Below are 17,724 nucleotides of genomic sequence, written 5' to 3'. Positions count from 1 at the left end.
TTAAAATATACTCACACTTTGGGTCTGTACTTTAGAAAATGGGCAAAGAGGTGTGCATTATTATTAGAAGCATATTCTATTTTTAAAATTTTGCCTTTATTACTTCTTTACATTTATACAAAGAAATATATATCTCCCCAAATTTAAATCTTGCAATTTTTCCTTGAACTCATGTCCCTAATTTTAAAAATATTTCATTTTAAGCTTGAATGGAAAGATAGGAGAGGAGGAAGGCTGAACTTGATTAATGAGGGTCCACATCCGAATATGTGTAAAATTATGAATATGCATGGTTACCCGGGACAATCATTGTTGGGAGGGGGAAGGGAAAACAGGGGCAGGAGGGGAGAGAGATCATCAAGTATAGTTTAAATGTATAACATTTATGTTCAATAAAAAATTTAAAAAATATTTCATTTTAATCAGGCTTCCATAACCCTTTCTTTCTTTTTGTTTAGGGTTTTCTTTCTCTAAATCCATATTCATATTTATCTGCTTCTAAAATTCTTTCTTGTGCATTTTACACCTAGGTCCTATTTTCAAAACTATAGTAGAAGAAAAATAGCACCTTTTGCTCTCTATATCAGCATTATCAAACTGTTCATAATGAAGCTGTATTGGGAAGGAAGTGATATCTAGGATAAGTTTAATCAGCGATGGGGGGTTGGGAATTCTCACAAGAAAAACAATCAATTATTCCCTACTGGTACTCAAAAGTATTTGAAAACAGTATCATCAGCCATAAAAGTCACTCAAGAAGCAGGTAGATCATGTTTTCATACATTGAATAAAATAGTACAGCCAAACACATTCTGGTTATTAACCTAAGCTAGGTTTGTTTCCTTGAATGTGCATTTTAAATACCAAATGTAGGTTGTTATACATGAGTAATTTTGGTTCTACTTTACACCTTCTAAAATTAATCAGGATATGATATGCTGTGTCAACTCTTGTATATTATACGCAGGAGGAAATGTGCTTTTTAAACTTTTTGAGTCTTCTAAATATTCACATAAAAATATTCAATACTGACTAGTTTTGTAGAATTATAATCTTATTAGGTGTGTAAAGTAAAATTTTAATTTTTGGTCAAGGTCATCTGGAAATATTAACTATTTGCCTTACTAGCATAAGTATCTGTGAAATGTGAATCAGCATTTTGCAAGTCTACCTGAACTTTACTTTGTTAACTGTAAATTAACCAATAGTTATCACTGTTATTAGATAGAAGTCTTTTTTGTCCCATGCAGACCTGCCAAGAAACAAAGGATGTTAATGGGAAACCATACAAGATTGACAGCACTTATTTTAACAGGTTTGGCTGATGACCCAAATTTGGAAGTTGTATCATTTATCTTCATGCTTCTCAATTATTTGCTAAATTCTACTTTAACCTGATCATCATTACCATGACCCTGATGGATTTTTACTTTAAAACCCTCATATACTTTTTCCCCTTTGGAAATTTTCCTTCTTTGAAATTTCCTATACTATTACATGTATGCCTAAGTTGCTAGTTATTATGACAACTAGGAAAATAATATTTTCTATAAGCACTGTGTAACTCAAGTTACAATTTGCCTGGTATATTAACTGAATTTAGAAATTAAAATGTGTCAACTACTTGAATAGCCAAGTGAGATAAAACATTTGAATGATGGAGCATAGACATTGCTAATCACACTGAGACAGTGTGTGTGTGTGTGTGTGTGTGTGTGTGTGTGTGTGTGTATGTGTGTGTGTGTTATCCAGGGGCATTCTACCTCTACCTCTGAGTTATGATTCCCAACCCTGTTTTATTATTTTTTTGGGGGGTGGGACGGGGTTTCATTAAATTACCAAGGCTTGCCTTGAACCTGCTATCCTCCTGTCTTAGACTCACAAGTACTGGGATTAGAAGCAAGGAGCTACTTTTTTTTTTCAGTAACAGGGATGGAATCTGAGGCATTGTGCCTCTAAGCTACACCCCAGCCCTATATTTTTAGTATTTATTTATTTATTTATTTATTTACTTATTTATTTCAGTTTTGGGAATGAAACCCAGGGGCATTCAACCTCTGAGCTACATCCCCAGCCCTATTTTTTAGTCATTTTATTTTTGAAACAGTGTCTCACTGAGTTGCTAAGGGCCTTGTTAAGTAGCTGAGGCTGTTCTCAAGGTGCAATTCTTTGGTCTCCACCTCCTAAATGCTGGGATTACAAGCATGCACCACCATGGCCGGTCTTCTACATTTCTAATGATCAATAAGCCTCCCATTGATTGGCAAATAGGACTTCAACTCTGGATAACTGAAGAATCTCATAGCATTCTTATAAACATGACTAGTGATGTGGAAGATAAGTTCATTGTGATGAACTCTGAGTCAAATTGAGAAATATTTGCACATTAGTAAGTTTCTGAATATGGTATATTATATGGCTAAAAATGAAGAACTGTCTTTTCTTACTTGTGATGTTAGTTTTTATTTTTTGTAGATTTGATAGGACAAAATAAAAATGAAGAACCAATCAGCGGAGATAGAGTTCATTTTGCTCGGACTGACAGATGACCCTCTGCTACAAATTGTGATTTTTCTATTTCTATTTTTCAATTACATCTTGAGCCTGATGGGGAACCTAATCATCATCATCCTTACCCTGCTGGACCCCCACCTCAAGACTCCCATGTATTTCTTCCTCCGAAATTTTTCCTTCTTAGAAATTTCATTTACAACAGTCTGCATTCCACGGTTCTTGCTAAGCATTCTCACTGGAGTCAAAACAATTTCCTACAATGGCTGCGCAACTCAATTATTCTTTTTCTTTCTGATAGGAATTACAGAGTTTTACCTTCTGGCTGCCATGTCCTATGACCGCTATGTTGCCATCTGCAAACCACTGCATTATCCAATCATCATGAACAACAAAGTGTGCTACCAACTTGTGCTCAGCTCCTGGGTAACTGGGTTCTTAGTCATTTTCCCTCCTTTAGTCTTGGGTCTCAAGCTGGACTTCTGTGCTTCCAGAGTGATTGATCACTTCCTCTGTGACACTTCTCCTATCCTGCAGATCTCCTGCACAGACACACGGCTCATAGAATTGATGGCATTTGTCTTAGCTGTGATGACACTCATCGTCACATTGTTGTTGGTGGTCCTCTCCTACACATTCATCATCAAAAACATTCTGAGATTCCCTTCTGTTCAACAACGAAAGAAGGCCTTTTCCACCTGTTCCTCACACATGGTGGTTGTCTCTATTACTTATGGTAGTTGTATCTTCATGTATATGAAACCATCAGCAAAAGAAAGGGTGACCTTAACTAAAGGCGTCGCTGTGCTCAACACCTCTGTTGCACCTTTGCTCAACCCTTTCATTTACACCCTAAGGAACCAGCAGGTGAAAGAAGCACTCAGGCATGTGCTTCAAAGGTTTTCTTCTTTCAAAAACAATGAGAAAAAATTTGGACATAAGTGGAATTTTTCACAGAAATGAGAAAATTAAAAACAATCATCTATTACATTGATTCTGGTCTCTGGCACTTATTTCCTTGGCTATTTATATCATATTAGGTTTACTAAGTCTCTCTGCACCCCTCTGTGCTCTTCCTTATGAGCAGATCTTTCTATCTTCATGGAGTAAACTACCTTCTTCAATCCAAAGTATTAAATATTATCTTAACCTAAAAATGTCTGTTCTCATAAAAGAGAGCTTTATGTACTGAATGCTTTATAGTGATATAGGAATGATATTTGTTAGGCATAATTAATTAATTCAATATATATGTTAATTAGTATGCATCGCATCTGCTCCTAAGTATTTGTATTACTAAAATTGTCAGAGACAAAGCCAGAAAATAATTATTATATAATGTAATTTGTGTTGTGATAGAAAGGTTAAAAATTAGACTAATGTTAAAGATCAAAGTAACTTTCCAAGAGGAGTAATAATTTATGATGAGACATGAAAGATGAATAAAAAAAGATCCAAGGTTGTTATGATAAGAGGCATAACATATACAAATGAATAAAGATTTTACTGAAAAAGATTCTCCTGTAGAGTTTATTTTGATTAACAACTAATTATTTGTAAATATAATTAGTTGCTATTTTGGGTAGAAATAATTGAATTCATCTTTGGTTCTAATTACTTATATGGCTTTATAGTCTCTAAGCACTAGAAGAGATACTAATCAATGAAAGAAATTCAACCGCTAATTCATTTATTAGAGGAAAGTTTTTATATATCTAGAATAATTTTTAAATTAAAGTTTTCTAATCAATTCTGCTTGTGTCAATTTTCACCAAATGGATTGTGTTTATCTTACATACAATCATTAAAACCAATATAGTAAACGAGTCTGCACAATGGTTTTACTATAGAGAACATGACACTGAATTGTTCCCTTTGCCTCTTCCCTGCCATTCTTCCAACACCACCCTCACCTCCACCTGTCATTGAATCAACACTGATGGTCCTTCAGTTACTGTAGACCAATCATGCCTTTTCTAAAACTTTGTATAAAAGAAACTATACAGTTTCAACTATATGTGTTTGGCTTCTTTTGCTCCACAGAGCATTTTAAGTTGCCGGTGCTACTGAATACAGCCATCCTTTGTTTCTTATGCTGATGGGATTTTTAGCAGCTTATTTCTCATAGGCAGATTTCTCTCCCTATTTCAATATTGTGGTATTTTTATTTTCTGGGGAATCTCTCTACAAGACTGAATCATTTACTTTGGTCAGTGTGAAAAGTGAATATGTTTAAATGCCAATCCCTGAAAGCCTCTATCCCCACTCCTCCTTTTAAATAAAATGTCTGCCAGAGAGGAACTGATGGGAAGAGGCTATCTCCACATGTCCTAGTGATTCCACTCTTGAGTCCTACTCTACAGGCACAGAAGCTTAATAAATTGTTCCTAGAGAAAAAGAAGTACCCTTATAGAGTAGGTAGTTCTCCAACACTCAGTAAAATGAACTATGGGCGTCACATTAATTAGCTCATCAGCATGAGTACAAACACTTCAGCTTTTCCTCCCACTTTCAAATTTTGCACAAAGTCCTCTCATTAACAAAGTGTAAATTAGAGCAAAACTAAGCAGGCAACTCCGGGAAGTGGCCTCGCAGTTTCTCTACTCCTTCTAAAGAGTAAATAGGAAGGTCATATGTGACGTTGATTTGGCCACATACAATTCAATGCAAATTCTTTGAAGATAATCCGAGCTGTGACCTCAGAAATTGCAAATTACTGCTTTTGTCATTGGCTCTACTCAGAAGAATGATGCCAGTTTTGTGGACAGGTTGGGAGATGAGATGCATGTTGCTTCTTCCTATAAAATTTACTCTATTATCTAGGACTATTAGAATGTCCTGGCCATTAGAAATGTTTAAATCCATGAAATTAATTCATGTTACCTGAGATAGTTTTTATAACCTAGTTGGAAAGCATAATTCCACAGGACACAGTAGGTGGTTTGTACTGCAGGAAAGAGAAGTAAACATAGGGAAACATGCTACCTTTATACTATTCTGTTGGTCTATGTGTCTGGTTTTGTTATGCTATTTTATTACTAGAGCTCTGTGGTATAGTTTCAGATCAAATGTTCTGATGCTTCACTATGATTCTTATTATTCAGAAATCCTTTGGCTATTCTGAGTTTTTTGTTTTTCCATGTCAATTTTAGGACTGTTGTTTTCTAGCTCTGTGAAGAATGACATTGGTATTTTAATAGGAATTACATTGAATCTATATATTACTTTTGGTAAAATGGTCATTTTTGATAATATTTATTCTGCCTATCCAAGAGCATAGGAGGTCTTTCCATCTTCTAAGGTCTTCTTCAATTTCTTTCTTCGGCATTCTATAATTTTTACCTTGGAGGTTTTTTATTTCTTTGGTTAGATTTTTTCCCAAGGATTGTGTTGTTTGTTTTGAGGCTATTTTTTTCTGGTTTTCTTTTTCAGTGGGTTTGTGATTGTTGTCTAGAAAAGCTACTGATTTTTATAAGTGGATTTTATATCCAGCTACTTTGCTGAATTTATCAGCTCTAAAAGTCTTCTGGTTGAGTTTCTGGAGTCTTTTAAGTATAGGATCATTGTGGGGCATGGTGGCACACGCTTGTAATCCCAGCATTAGAGAGGCGGAGATTGGAGGATGGTGGTTCGAAGACAGCCTCAGCTACTTAGTAAGGCCCTTTGCAACTCAGTGAGACCCTGTCTCAAAAATATAAAGACTAAACAATAGGGCTGGGGGTATAGCTCAGAGGTACAATGCCCCTGGGTTCCATCCTCAGTACCACAAAAAAGTGAATAAATAAATAAATATAGGATCATGTCATATGCAAACAAGAAGATGATTTCAGCTCTTCTTTCCCCATTTTCACCCCTTTAATTTCTTTCTCCTGCCTAATTGCCCTGGATAAAATTTCAAGTGTTCTATTTAATAGGAGTGGTGATTAATTGTTCCTGATTTTAGAAGAAATACTTTCAGATTTTCTTCATTCAGTATGATGTTGGCCTTGGGTTTAATATATATTACCTCTATGATGTTGAGGTAAGTTCTTGATAGCCCTCATTTCCTCAGTGCTTTAAAAAAATTAGTAAGTGCTAGATTTTGTCGAATGCTTTTTCTTCATCTACTGAGATAATCACATGATTTTTGTTCTTGATTCTATTTGCGTGATGAATTACATTTTTCATTTGCATATGTTGAACCAATCTTGCATTTCTGGAGTGAAATCAACTTAGTCATGGTGCACAATCTTTTCGATGTGGTTTTGAATGTAAATTGCTGGTATTTTATTTAAAATGTTTCTATGTTCAACAAGGTTTGTAATTTTTTCCTTGAGTTATCTTTCTTTTATTTTGATATTAAGGTGATACTGGCTTCATAGAATGAATTTGGGTATATTCCACCTCTTTCTATTTTATGTAATAGTGCTGCTGAGAAAGTGAGTGTGTTAAATCCCAGGGCTTATTATATGAGAACATCCATTCATATGTCATTCTCTAAAAAGAATGAGAATTCTATCTTATGAAAAGGAACTTCAAATATTTGGGGATGGTAGGACAGAAGCTTTGATGATGTGCTATATTAGTTAATAATTTGTTTCAAATCAATAAACTAGTCCATTCATAATTAGTTATGATTTAAAAACTTTAGCATAATTCCTAAAGCTCAACTCAGATAAAATAAAATGTTTTTCCCTTGCTTTGGCTTTATGAGAATAAATTCATGTAATTACAGATAAAAAACCTGTGTCCAGATATAGGTATATAGGTAAAAATTTCTAAAGTCTTGAATTTATTACAGTTAACCAAGACCTTAGGCAACCTTGACTACTGAGAGAAGTTTGAAGGGTCCATAAGAAAGAGGGATGTGGAAGGTTAAGAGAAAGACATATTACAACATTACCCTGTGGGCTAAGATGACTAAAGGGACTGATAAAAAAAAATAAATGAATAATTAAAACCTAGCTATTCCTCAATAGCTATCAAACTGGAACTGAAGTGAACATAATTACAATAGTAAAACATCCTAAAATATCTGCATCTAGATTCATGTGAAGTTCTTATCTGATAAGAAATCTGGTTCTTTGAATAATTATTCATTTAGGTAATTTCTATGTGTCAGAGAAGATTTATGAGTTTATTATAAACAACATCCTTAAGTGCATTTAATGCATATTGGTGGAGAATAGAAATAGTGAATTAAATCTAATTACTTCCATTTTATTATCCTAACAATTTGAGTGTTTAATTAAATCTTTAATTCATTTCTCCTAATTATCTCTTGTCTCTTAATGATCTCACTCCATTTCTATCTTACAGAACTACCATTACATTTGTATACTAAGTTTAAATGTTCATGAATATTTTGAACCAATGACCCCTCTCTTGTCCTTCCAATTCTAAGACAGCCCATGATCAATATTATTTTTTGAGAGAATTTTTTTCTAAAACAAAAAACATGAATATTGAATATCCATCTTGTGTATACTTTTAATGACTTCTCTAGTTGGAAGTGTCAAGTAAAGACTGTGACCTCAACACTACCCCAAATAGTGACTGACTCAGGAGATTTTACTCAGAACCTCTAGGATGGGGTTAGGTAGAGGGAAACATACTCAAGGCCCTTTTTTGTTTCTGGAAATGAGGATTGAACCCAGGGACATTTTATGTCTGAGCTATATTCCCAGTGTTTTTTTATTTTATGTTTTGAAACAGGATCTTTCTAGGTTGTTGAGAGTCTCACTAAATTGCTAAGGATGGTCTCAAATCAGTGATCTTCCTGCCTCATCCTCCCAAGTACTGGGTTTACAAGCATGCACCACCACACTTGGCTTCAAAGCCTTTTCTAACCATTAGTTGGACCCATTCTCCAATGTACGCTATTCTCTAGTGTTCTTGTGTTAGTTGCACATAACCCTACATAAGCATTTCTTTCTATCCATATTTTTAGTCTCAGCAGTTATCCTGGAAGCACTTTCTCCTGGAAGGTTTTTTTTTTTTATTTCCACAGACATCATCTCCACAATATTTTGTATATCTTTATTATAATACTGATTACAGACTGTACTCAATTTTTGATTTATGTGTTTGTGTCCCTTTAAGTAACAAGAATGTAAAAAATATGGTTTTTAGTTTTTAAGGCAAGGTTGTAGTTTGTATCATATTATTAAAATTTGTTTTTTGGAAAACACAAAATCTTTTGTAATACATCCCCAAATACTTCTTTCACCTGCTGATTTCTTAGAGTATAAATGGATTTAGCAAAGAGGCAATTGAGGTATATAGCAAAGCTACGTCTTTACACACAGTCACTCTCTCTTTTGCAGATGGTTTTATGTACATAAAGATACAGCTCCCTGCCGGGCGTGGTGGTGCATGCTTGTAATCCCCGCGTTTGGGAGGCAGAGACAGGAGGATCGCGCAGGTTCGAAGCCAGCCGCGTGCGCTGGCTTAGGAGACCCTGTTTCCAAATAAAAATGTAAAAAAAATAGGTCTGGGAGTGTAGCCCGGAGGTAGAAGGGCTTCCAGGAACCCCAGTACCACCAAAAAAAAAAAAAAAAAAAAAAGATACAGCTCCCCTATGTCATGGAGACAACAATCACGTGGGAAGTACAGGTGGAGAAAGCTTTGGTCCTTTGCTCTGCAGAAGGGAAATTCAGAATGGTCTTAATGATGCAAGTGTAAGAGTGAATCACTAGTGTCAATGTGACCACAGGGTCACCACAGCCAAGACAAAAGACATCATTTTGAGGACATATGTATCTGTGCAAGAGATCTGCAGGATAGGAGAGGTCTCGCACATAAAGTGATCTATTATTCTGGAAGAACAGAAATCCAGCTTGAGTCCCATGAGCAAAGGAGGAAAGATGATTAAGAATCCAGTTACCCAGAAGCTGAGCTCATGATGATTGGGTAATGCAGTGGTTTGCAGATGGCGACATAGCGGACGTAGGACATGGCAGCTCGAAGGTGAAACTCTGTGACTCCCAGCAAAAGGACAAAAAATAACTAAGCTACACAATTATTATAAGAAATGGTTTTATCTCCACTCACAATTCTTGTCAAGAATCTGGGGATACACACTGTTGTGAATATGATTTCCAAAAATGAGAAATTATGGGGAAAGAAATACATTGGCGCCTTGAGGCGGGGATCCAGCAGCGTGAGGAGAATGATGATCGCGTTCCCCATTAGGCTCCATGAGTAGCTGAGAAATAGAAAAGGCACAATTTGCATATGTGGGTCATCTGTTAATCCTAGAAGAATGAACTCTATTTCCACTGATTGGTTCTTAATTTTTCTTTTGTGAATTTTATCAAATCTGTATAGGATATAAAAAGGAAATTTTAGAATACACATGCATTTGAATACACACCACACACACACAAAAGCAGAAAAGGATGCATATTCTCAAGTTTATCTGTTTAAAATAGTTTGGCTAATTTGAAATTTTAGATGACACATAATTATATGCTGGAATGATTCAACATGATGGAATAATTCAAAATTTTATCCCTAACAAATTTTACCCTCAAATTTGAATACTATATATTTTTATTAATATGCAGCATTTGGGTATATCACTTCCAAATGACCTCATATCTGCAAATAGAATTTAAGTAATATATTAACTATTTAAAATTATTATTATTATTAATTATTATCATTATTAGTGAGAAGAAGAAACCTAGCACCAGCAGAGCGGAACTTCTCTGCTTTTATCTTTCAGGTTTGACTCCTGGCACTGGCTGTAATACTTGGCATTTTTAAGGTTCAGGGAATTTAGAGAATTTGGTACCACAGTGTACAGGAGAAAGGGGAAGTCTGGGGAATAGTCCAACTGCGCAGGGCCACTTGTTTCTAGAAGATGGAGAGGTCAGCTGAAAACTCTGGCTTTCTGAAGGGGCAGTGGGAAAGGAAGATTCTTTTAGTCAGTGATTCTCTGATGAATGAGGATGGGCTGTGGAACAGTGGCAGAGTGTTTGCCCAGCACATGCAAGGTCCTGGCTTCAGTCCCCAGCACTGAAAAACAAAAGACAATAATAAAAAATAACTGGGGAAAAGTCACATGATAGAATTAGAAAATGTTGAACGTACAGTGGCCATCTATTGCGGCTCCCTTTCTTTGTCTATCCTGCAGTGATCTGTGCCCGCCCTGCACTGCAGCACCCATCTAAGGAACATATTAACAAATTGTAAGTGCGTGCGTGCGTGTGTGCGTGCTCATATCAAACTGTGCTCTGAGGATGAAGCAAGCTCTCATGTGTGGAAAAAGGATTAAATATTTCTGTTTTCTAAAAAGAGTTATTTTGTATTTTGTTTTCTATTAAAATGTATTTAGTTTAAAAAATTATTTAAAATTTACGTTTCTATTTTTATATCATATGTTATATTGTACTAAGTTTGTCTTTTCTAGAATGAGTATTAGTGTGATGTTTCAAAATCAGGATTTGGGGTTATAATTACTATGCTGGCCAATAACTAATATAGTATACATTTCTAATAGTTGGCAATTCTAGTTTTAATAGTTTTGAAATTTCCTCTGCACTGAGAGCATACCATTACTATTATAAATTTTCTTGTTCTTTCTGTACTGAAGTGGATAATCATTTATCAACAAATAGGGCAAATAAAATAAAACATGGTTGAATCAAATACATTACATATCTCAATAAAATATTGTTTTCTTTTCAGTTCATTTTTTTAATTGATACAATCTTATATCAGTATATTGACAATTAAGCAGCACATGGTTTTCTTACCTAGGTTAAACATGCCCAGAAAAATTTTATTGAAAGTATATATTCCTTTAAATAAAATAAATTCTTAAAGAGAGGCCAAATCCTTAACAAATAAGATTTCTACCAACCATAGATTATTGATGACATCGCCAAATTTCCTTAAGAAAAATAAGTTTAAACACTTTTTTCATTCCAGTTGATGGATTTTGAGAGTGCTGCTATTCAATGTGGCACACAAACAAAACTATGATGACAAGGGCAAGGTACTGAAATATCCTAATAGCTCCACCTCTAAATATAAAACTCCTTTGGAATGAATGTGCTATCCTCGCTTGAATTTAGATTCAATCATCAGCAAACTGAGATTAGATGCAGCCACAATCTTTAAGATGATTGAATAAAATTAGGTGAAGTAGTTAAAGCTCTCAAACATGATAAGTTACAATTATATATTTAATCAGCTATAGGAAATTTAACACCATTTATACATTGCACTTTAACTAATTAGCAGTTCTATTTTGCCATTAAAGTTAATAATGATGTTTCATATGCAAATAGGTGTGAAGGTTTGATATTTCCCAACTGAGAACAGCGGTAAGTGCCTTCCTGCCTCTCCTTTTCCAGTTCATGGGTTCTCGGAGTAGAGTGTGGTCATATGTTATCCCCCTTCCCATATATGGGAAGAGACTCCAAATTAAACAGAATACTTGGCAGCTTTACTCCAGGCACAGTGCACAACAATCAGGTTAACTTGCTTGACTTCTTTAGCCCCCAAATCTAATTTGCATATGGTCCTTAATTCGCCTCTTTGCTAGGGAAGATGAGGTAGAAAAGCTGTTGCCTATCAGGACTCAAGGCAAGAGGGAATAAGAGCATGAAGGTCAAAGGCACTGCTTTATCATTTGGCCTCACACGGGTCTGGTCAAGCAACACCAGTAAGCCTTCCACACTTGTAAATCTGGAGTTAGAATTTCTCTAAAAGACTGAAAATAGGCACAATTCTCCCAGGCATAGAAAAAATGAATTGTCCTTACATCCCTCCTGTAAAATGAGGAAGAGGAGATAAATGATGTATTAACTTGCAGTGGGAACAGTGGTACTTGACCCATGTCTCCTGCCCAGGGACTATGTTTGGGTTCAGTTCGCTATAAGAAGATCCAACATAGCAGAGATTGATGACTGTATTATGTAGCACTGACTTTTTTTTTTCTTTTTCTTTTCCTTTCTTTCTTTTTCTTTTTTCTTTTTTCTTTTTTTTTTTTTTTTTTTTTTTTTTTTGGTGCTGGGGATGGAGCCCTGAGGCATTCTACTTCCAAGCTATACACCAAGCCCCATTTTTAACTCTATTTTGAAACAGCGTCTCACAGAGTTTCACAGGGCCTCACTAAGTGCCTGAGGCTGTCCATGAACCGTGATCCTCCTGTCTCAGCCTCCCAAATGCTAAGCGTGCACCACCACGGACGGCTTAACACCGACTTTCTAAGCCTAGACATGAAAACAGCTTTTCTATATAAACATTTCAAAATACCTATGCAGCATCTTAGTATCAGGTGAAAATCAGAAATATGACTGCATGGACTAAATTATTGCCTAGTGTTCCAGAAGGGTGCCTGTCACCATGAGTGTTGGATGGCACCAAAATGTCGTGTGAAGGTAAATAAGGACCTCAGAATGTGGGGAGGGGGAGCAACCATGAAACACAATTTGCCAGTCCTTATTCTTTTATGGCTAAATATGAAATGAGCTAAGAATGCAATATTAGAATAGAAGCAAACCTCAAATATTGCTCTTTTCAGATTGTATTAAAACAATAACAAAAAACAGTGTGAGGTTTATAACTTGTTGATGGCTTCTGGAAATTACAAAATCTGATTATATAAATAATACACACACACACACACACACACACATATTTTGGTGGTACTGGGGTTCCTGGAAACCCTTCTACCTCCAGGCTACACTCCCTGACCTATTTTATATTTTTATTTGGAAACAGGGTCTCTTAAGCCAGCAAGGCTGGCTTCGAACCTGTCTCTGCCTCCCAAGCACGGGGATTACAAGCATGTACCACCATGCCCGGCATAATCTGATATTTTTTGAGATTCTATATTTAAAGGTGCTTGGTGCTGTTCTTCATGGGTGCGATACTCCATTTACAGTCTAAATCATTTAAATACAGCCACTACATCATTGCTGAGTGTTTTAAGATAAATGGTCATCTATTTCTTAACTGCCTCTCAAATTAGAGATTGTAATTATATGAGTCTCAAAGGCTGGCTCTTCGTGTTTTATTATTTGTGTTGGTCTCCATCACAGATGGAATTTTTCACTGGCAATTCCTCAGAACTAAATCCATTCATAGGGAATTCAGAGTAGTGAAAATAAATTCCATGCCACCAAGTATGATATGAAAACAACAGTCAACAGGAGTGGCGGGAGCTAGGAACCAGCGTAGACCATCTCAGTTCTCAGCTGGTGTTGGGTTTTGCAAAGGCTGGCTCACTATAACCTGAAGAACATAGTCCTTTAAGATCTTCAGTTTCTCCAACGTTGGTGAGAGGTCTGCCAGAAAAGAACCAGCGCTGAATACCTGGCTCCACTACTACTGCATGTAACGGTCCCTTCAGGTGGGACACCGTGTCTGTGCTGCACACCACAAGTTTGAGGTCTTTGCCTGTGGAGAGGAGACAATGGAGCTGAGTTTCATATCCAGAATTGGGTGGTGGCTCAGGAATATCCAGTGTCTCTATATCACTCTCTATCACTCTTCTCCTCTGTCATGCAGATTGCTGGTGCCAAGCAATAGACTGGAAGCTGGTATCTGTTCCCCAGTTCATCACAGCACCCTGTAAGTGCACCATGTGGTGGTGTTATGTTCGCACCATCAGTGATTGCCTGTGTCAATTCATGATTATTGCTCTTAAAAGCATGTGCAGCAGCCTTCAAGGCATCCCGAGTCTCTTTCCAGCCTTCAAAAGCTGGAGCAGTGTCCCAAAGTTCATCCCTCCTACTATGCAGTTGTCCATGTGTCATAGGATAATCACTTTTACATTTTTTATGTTTTAATTTATTTTTTATTTTTATGTGGAACCTATTGAAAACGGCATACATTTAGACTATGCTTGGTACCTTCTCCCCCTTCCCACTCCCTTTCTCCCCCTCCCAACAATGAGTGTCCAGGTTAACCAAGCTAAATTTATAGTTTTACACATATTCAGCTCCTCCATTAATCAACCTCAGCCTTCTTCCTCTCCTATCCTTCCATTCTAGCTTTGCTGAGGTTTCCCCTCTATTATCTGAAGTCCCTCTGGTATTCCTAATACTTCCTAGTTTGGGCATATTAGAGAAAATATATGTCCCTTCTCTTTCTGTGCTTGGCTGATCTCACTTAACATAATGTTCTCCAGGGCTTTCCATCTTCTTGAGAATGACCCAATTTTGTTCTTCTTAGATGAGTAGAATTTCATTGTGTGTATTTCCTATAATTTTGCAATTCACTCATCTATTGATGGATATCTAGGTTAGTTACATATTTTGGCTTTTACGAATTGTGCTATGAACATGGGTATGCATATGTTACTGTAGTTCTCTGATTTCAACCCCTTTCGACAAATACCCAGAAGAGGTATAGCCAGATCATATGGTGGATCTATTCCAAGTTTTCTAAGGAATCTCCACACTGATCTCCATAGTGGCTGAACTAGTTTGCACTCCCACCAACAGTGTAAAAGAGTTCCTCTTTCCCCACATCCTTGCCAGCATTTGTTGTTATTTGACTTCTTTATGCTTGCCATTCTGATTGGGGTTAGATGAAATTTCAGCATATTTTTGATTTGCATCTCCCTAATGGCTAATGATGTTGAACATCTTTTCATGTATCTATTGGCCCTTTGTATCTCTTCTTTTGTAAAGTATCTATTCAGTTCAATTCCCCATTTCTTGATTGGGTTTTTTGTTTTGCTAGTGTGGAGTCTTTTGAGCTCTTTGTATATTCTGGATATTAGCCTCTATCAGAGTGGTGGCTGGTAAATATCTCCCATTCTGTAGGTTTCCTCTTTAGGCTCTTGATGATTTCTTTTGGTGAGAAGAAACCTTTTATTTTGATGCCATCCCACTTGTTAATTCTTGTTTTAATTTCCTGTGCTTTGGAAGTCTTATTGAGAAAGTTACTGCCTGTGCCTATATGTTGTAGTGTTGAGCCTATGCCCTCCTCTAATAACTTCACAGTCTCTGGTCTAATTTCTAAGTCTTTGATCCATCTTGAGTTGATTCCTGTGCATAATGAGAGGTAAGGATTTAGTTCCATCTTTCTACAAGTGGATATCCAGTTTTCCCAGCACCATTTGTTGAAAAGTCTGTCTCTTCTCCAGCATATGAGTTTGGCCCCTTTGTCAAAGATCAATTGACTATAGGTGTGTGGGTTTGTTTCTGTATCTTCTATTCTGTTCCACTGGTTAGTATTCCATTCAAGACCAAATCAAGAGAATTGTACACCATGACCAAGTTGGTTTCATCCCAGAAAAGCAAGGTTGGTTTAACCTACACCAATCAATACAAATTATTCACCACATAAATAGAACTGAGAACAAAAACCACATGATCATATTAATAGATGCTGAAAAGGCATTTGACAAAATTCAACACCCATTCATGTTTAAAAAAAAAAAAAACCCTGCAGGCTGGGCGTGGTGATGCACACTTGTAATCCCTCTACCTGGGAGGCTGAGAAAGGAGGATTGCGCAGGTTCGAAGCCAGCCTCAGCTGGCTTAAGGGGCCCTGTTTCCAAATAAAATATAAAATAGGTCTGGGAGTATAGCCCAGAGGTAGAAGGTCCCTGAGTTCCATACCCAGTATCACACACACACACACACACACACACACACACACACACACATACACACACACACACACACACACACACACACACACACAAACCTACAGAAAATTGGAATAGAAGGAACTTGTTTCAACATCACTAAGGCAATATAAAATAAACCCAAAGCCAACATCATATTGAATGGGGAAAAACTGCAAGAATTTTCTCTAAAATTAGGAACAAGATAAGGATGCCCACTATCACCACTTCTTTTCGATATAGTCCTCAAGACTCTTGCCACAGCACTAAGACAAGAGAAGGAAATCAAAGGAATTCAAATAGGAAGAGAGGAATTAAGACTATCCTTATTTGCTGATCACATGATCCTTTACCTAGAAGACCCAACTAATTCAATCAAAAGACTACTGGAGCTGATTAAACAATTCAGCAAAGTAGCAGGATGCAAAATCAATCTAAAGAAGTCAGTTGCTTTTCTTTATGCCAACAATGAATCCACAATGAAAGAAATTTAAAAAAAATAGTTCCATTCACTATAATCTTAAAACCAATAAAATACCTAAGAATAAAGCTAACCAAAGATGTAAAAGACCTCTACAAAGAAAACTATAAAACATAAAAGGAAGAAATTGAAGAAGACCTTAGATGATGGAAAGATCTCCCTTGCTCATGGATAGGCAGCATAAATATCATCAAACTGGCCATTCTGCCAAAAGTCTACAGATTCAATGTAATTTCTATCAAAATACCAACGACATTCTTCATAGAAAAATCAGTCATGAATTTTATATGGAGAAAGAAAAGACCCAGAATAACCAAAGCAATCCTCAACAATAAGAACTAGGCAGGAGGCATCACTTTTTCATTTTGGTTTCTCTTTTTTCATACCATGACCTAGAGCAACTTCGGTGCCCTCAGAGTTCTCGTTGAGGCAGCCAAAGAGTTGTACTTGGTGCCCACATACCCGCCCATAGGCCGGGCGGCATCCTTGCCTCCGGGGACTGGTCTGGCCTAACCTCACCCACCGCCAGGCTTGGACCCTTCCTCCAAGCCTGCCCGGGCAGCCATAGCCCTGGCCACTGCCTGAGCTCCCCCAGCCTGCCTGGAACTGCCCTTCAGTTCATTTTTGAAACATATTCTTTTATGTACTTAAATGATTCAAACACTTTTTTTTATTTCCACCATATACTTTTCAAAACTATTGAATATTCCAATGAGAATATTATTTTCTAGCTCTTGTACATATAAGAATTATCTCCACATCATATTAAATAGTCAGTCTACTTCATTATATGCATTATTTTCAGACTACAAAGGAAAATGGGCAACTAAAGCAGTCTCTGGTATCTTTATTTTTGCATTTGTTTTAATAATATTGGTTTCCTTTCCATGTATTAATTTTGTTAACTAACTTTGAAAAAATGCTATCATTTTTCATGTATAATATGATTTTCCAAAATAAATATTAGTAAATAGTTCTAGTATTTCTTTTAATGACAACTGAAGATTTGTATGCTTTAACTACTACATGGTCACCAAATTTTATTGTAAAAATATGTATTTTTGTTCTTTTTATATCTGAATTTTATTTCTTACTCTCTTTTGATTTGAAAAGATTTTTGGGAATTAGTCAACCATTTCTGAAAGATGTATATCTA

General features: G+C 36.3%; 1 protein-coding gene and 2 pseudogenes across 3 annotated transcripts in view; 1 reads left to right on the top strand and 2 right to left on the bottom strand.

Moving 5' to 3' along the window:
- Window positions 1-3,474, top strand: part of LOC308269501 (olfactory receptor 6C74-like) — a gene marked incomplete at both ends in the record, with an annotated part of 42,237 nt that extends 38,763 nt beyond the window's left edge. Inside the window, one exon of the mRNA XM_080704865.1 lies at window positions 2,813-3,474. Within this exon, the coding sequence (XP_080560991.1) occupies window positions 2,813-3,474 (662 nt within the window). The remainder of the gene's footprint in view (window positions 1-2,812) is intronic.
- Window positions 3,475-9,068: 5,594 nt separating this feature from the next.
- Window positions 9,069-9,681, bottom strand: LOC308269500 (olfactory receptor 6C6-like; annotated as a pseudogene). The gene has a single exon. The product of its transcript is annotated as an olfactory receptor 6C6-like (transcript).
- Window positions 9,682-13,692: 4,011 nt separating this feature from the next.
- Window positions 13,693-17,038, bottom strand: LOC308270245 (ubiquitin domain-containing protein 2-like; annotated as a pseudogene). Its single transcript has 2 exons — window positions 16,925-17,038; window positions 13,693-14,274 (listed from the first exon to the last, which is right to left on the bottom strand). The product of its transcript is annotated as a ubiquitin domain-containing protein 2-like (transcript).
- Window positions 17,039-17,724: the final 686 nt, after the last annotated feature.

This window comes from Muscardinus avellanarius, assembly GCF_963383645.1.
Source record: "Muscardinus avellanarius genome assembly, chromosome: 11".
Lineage (NCBI taxonomy): Eukaryota > Metazoa > Chordata > Mammalia > Rodentia > Gliridae > Muscardinus > Muscardinus avellanarius.
The sequence above is the reverse complement of the archived record's forward strand: the minus strand, read 5'-3'. Positions and strand labels throughout refer to the sequence as shown.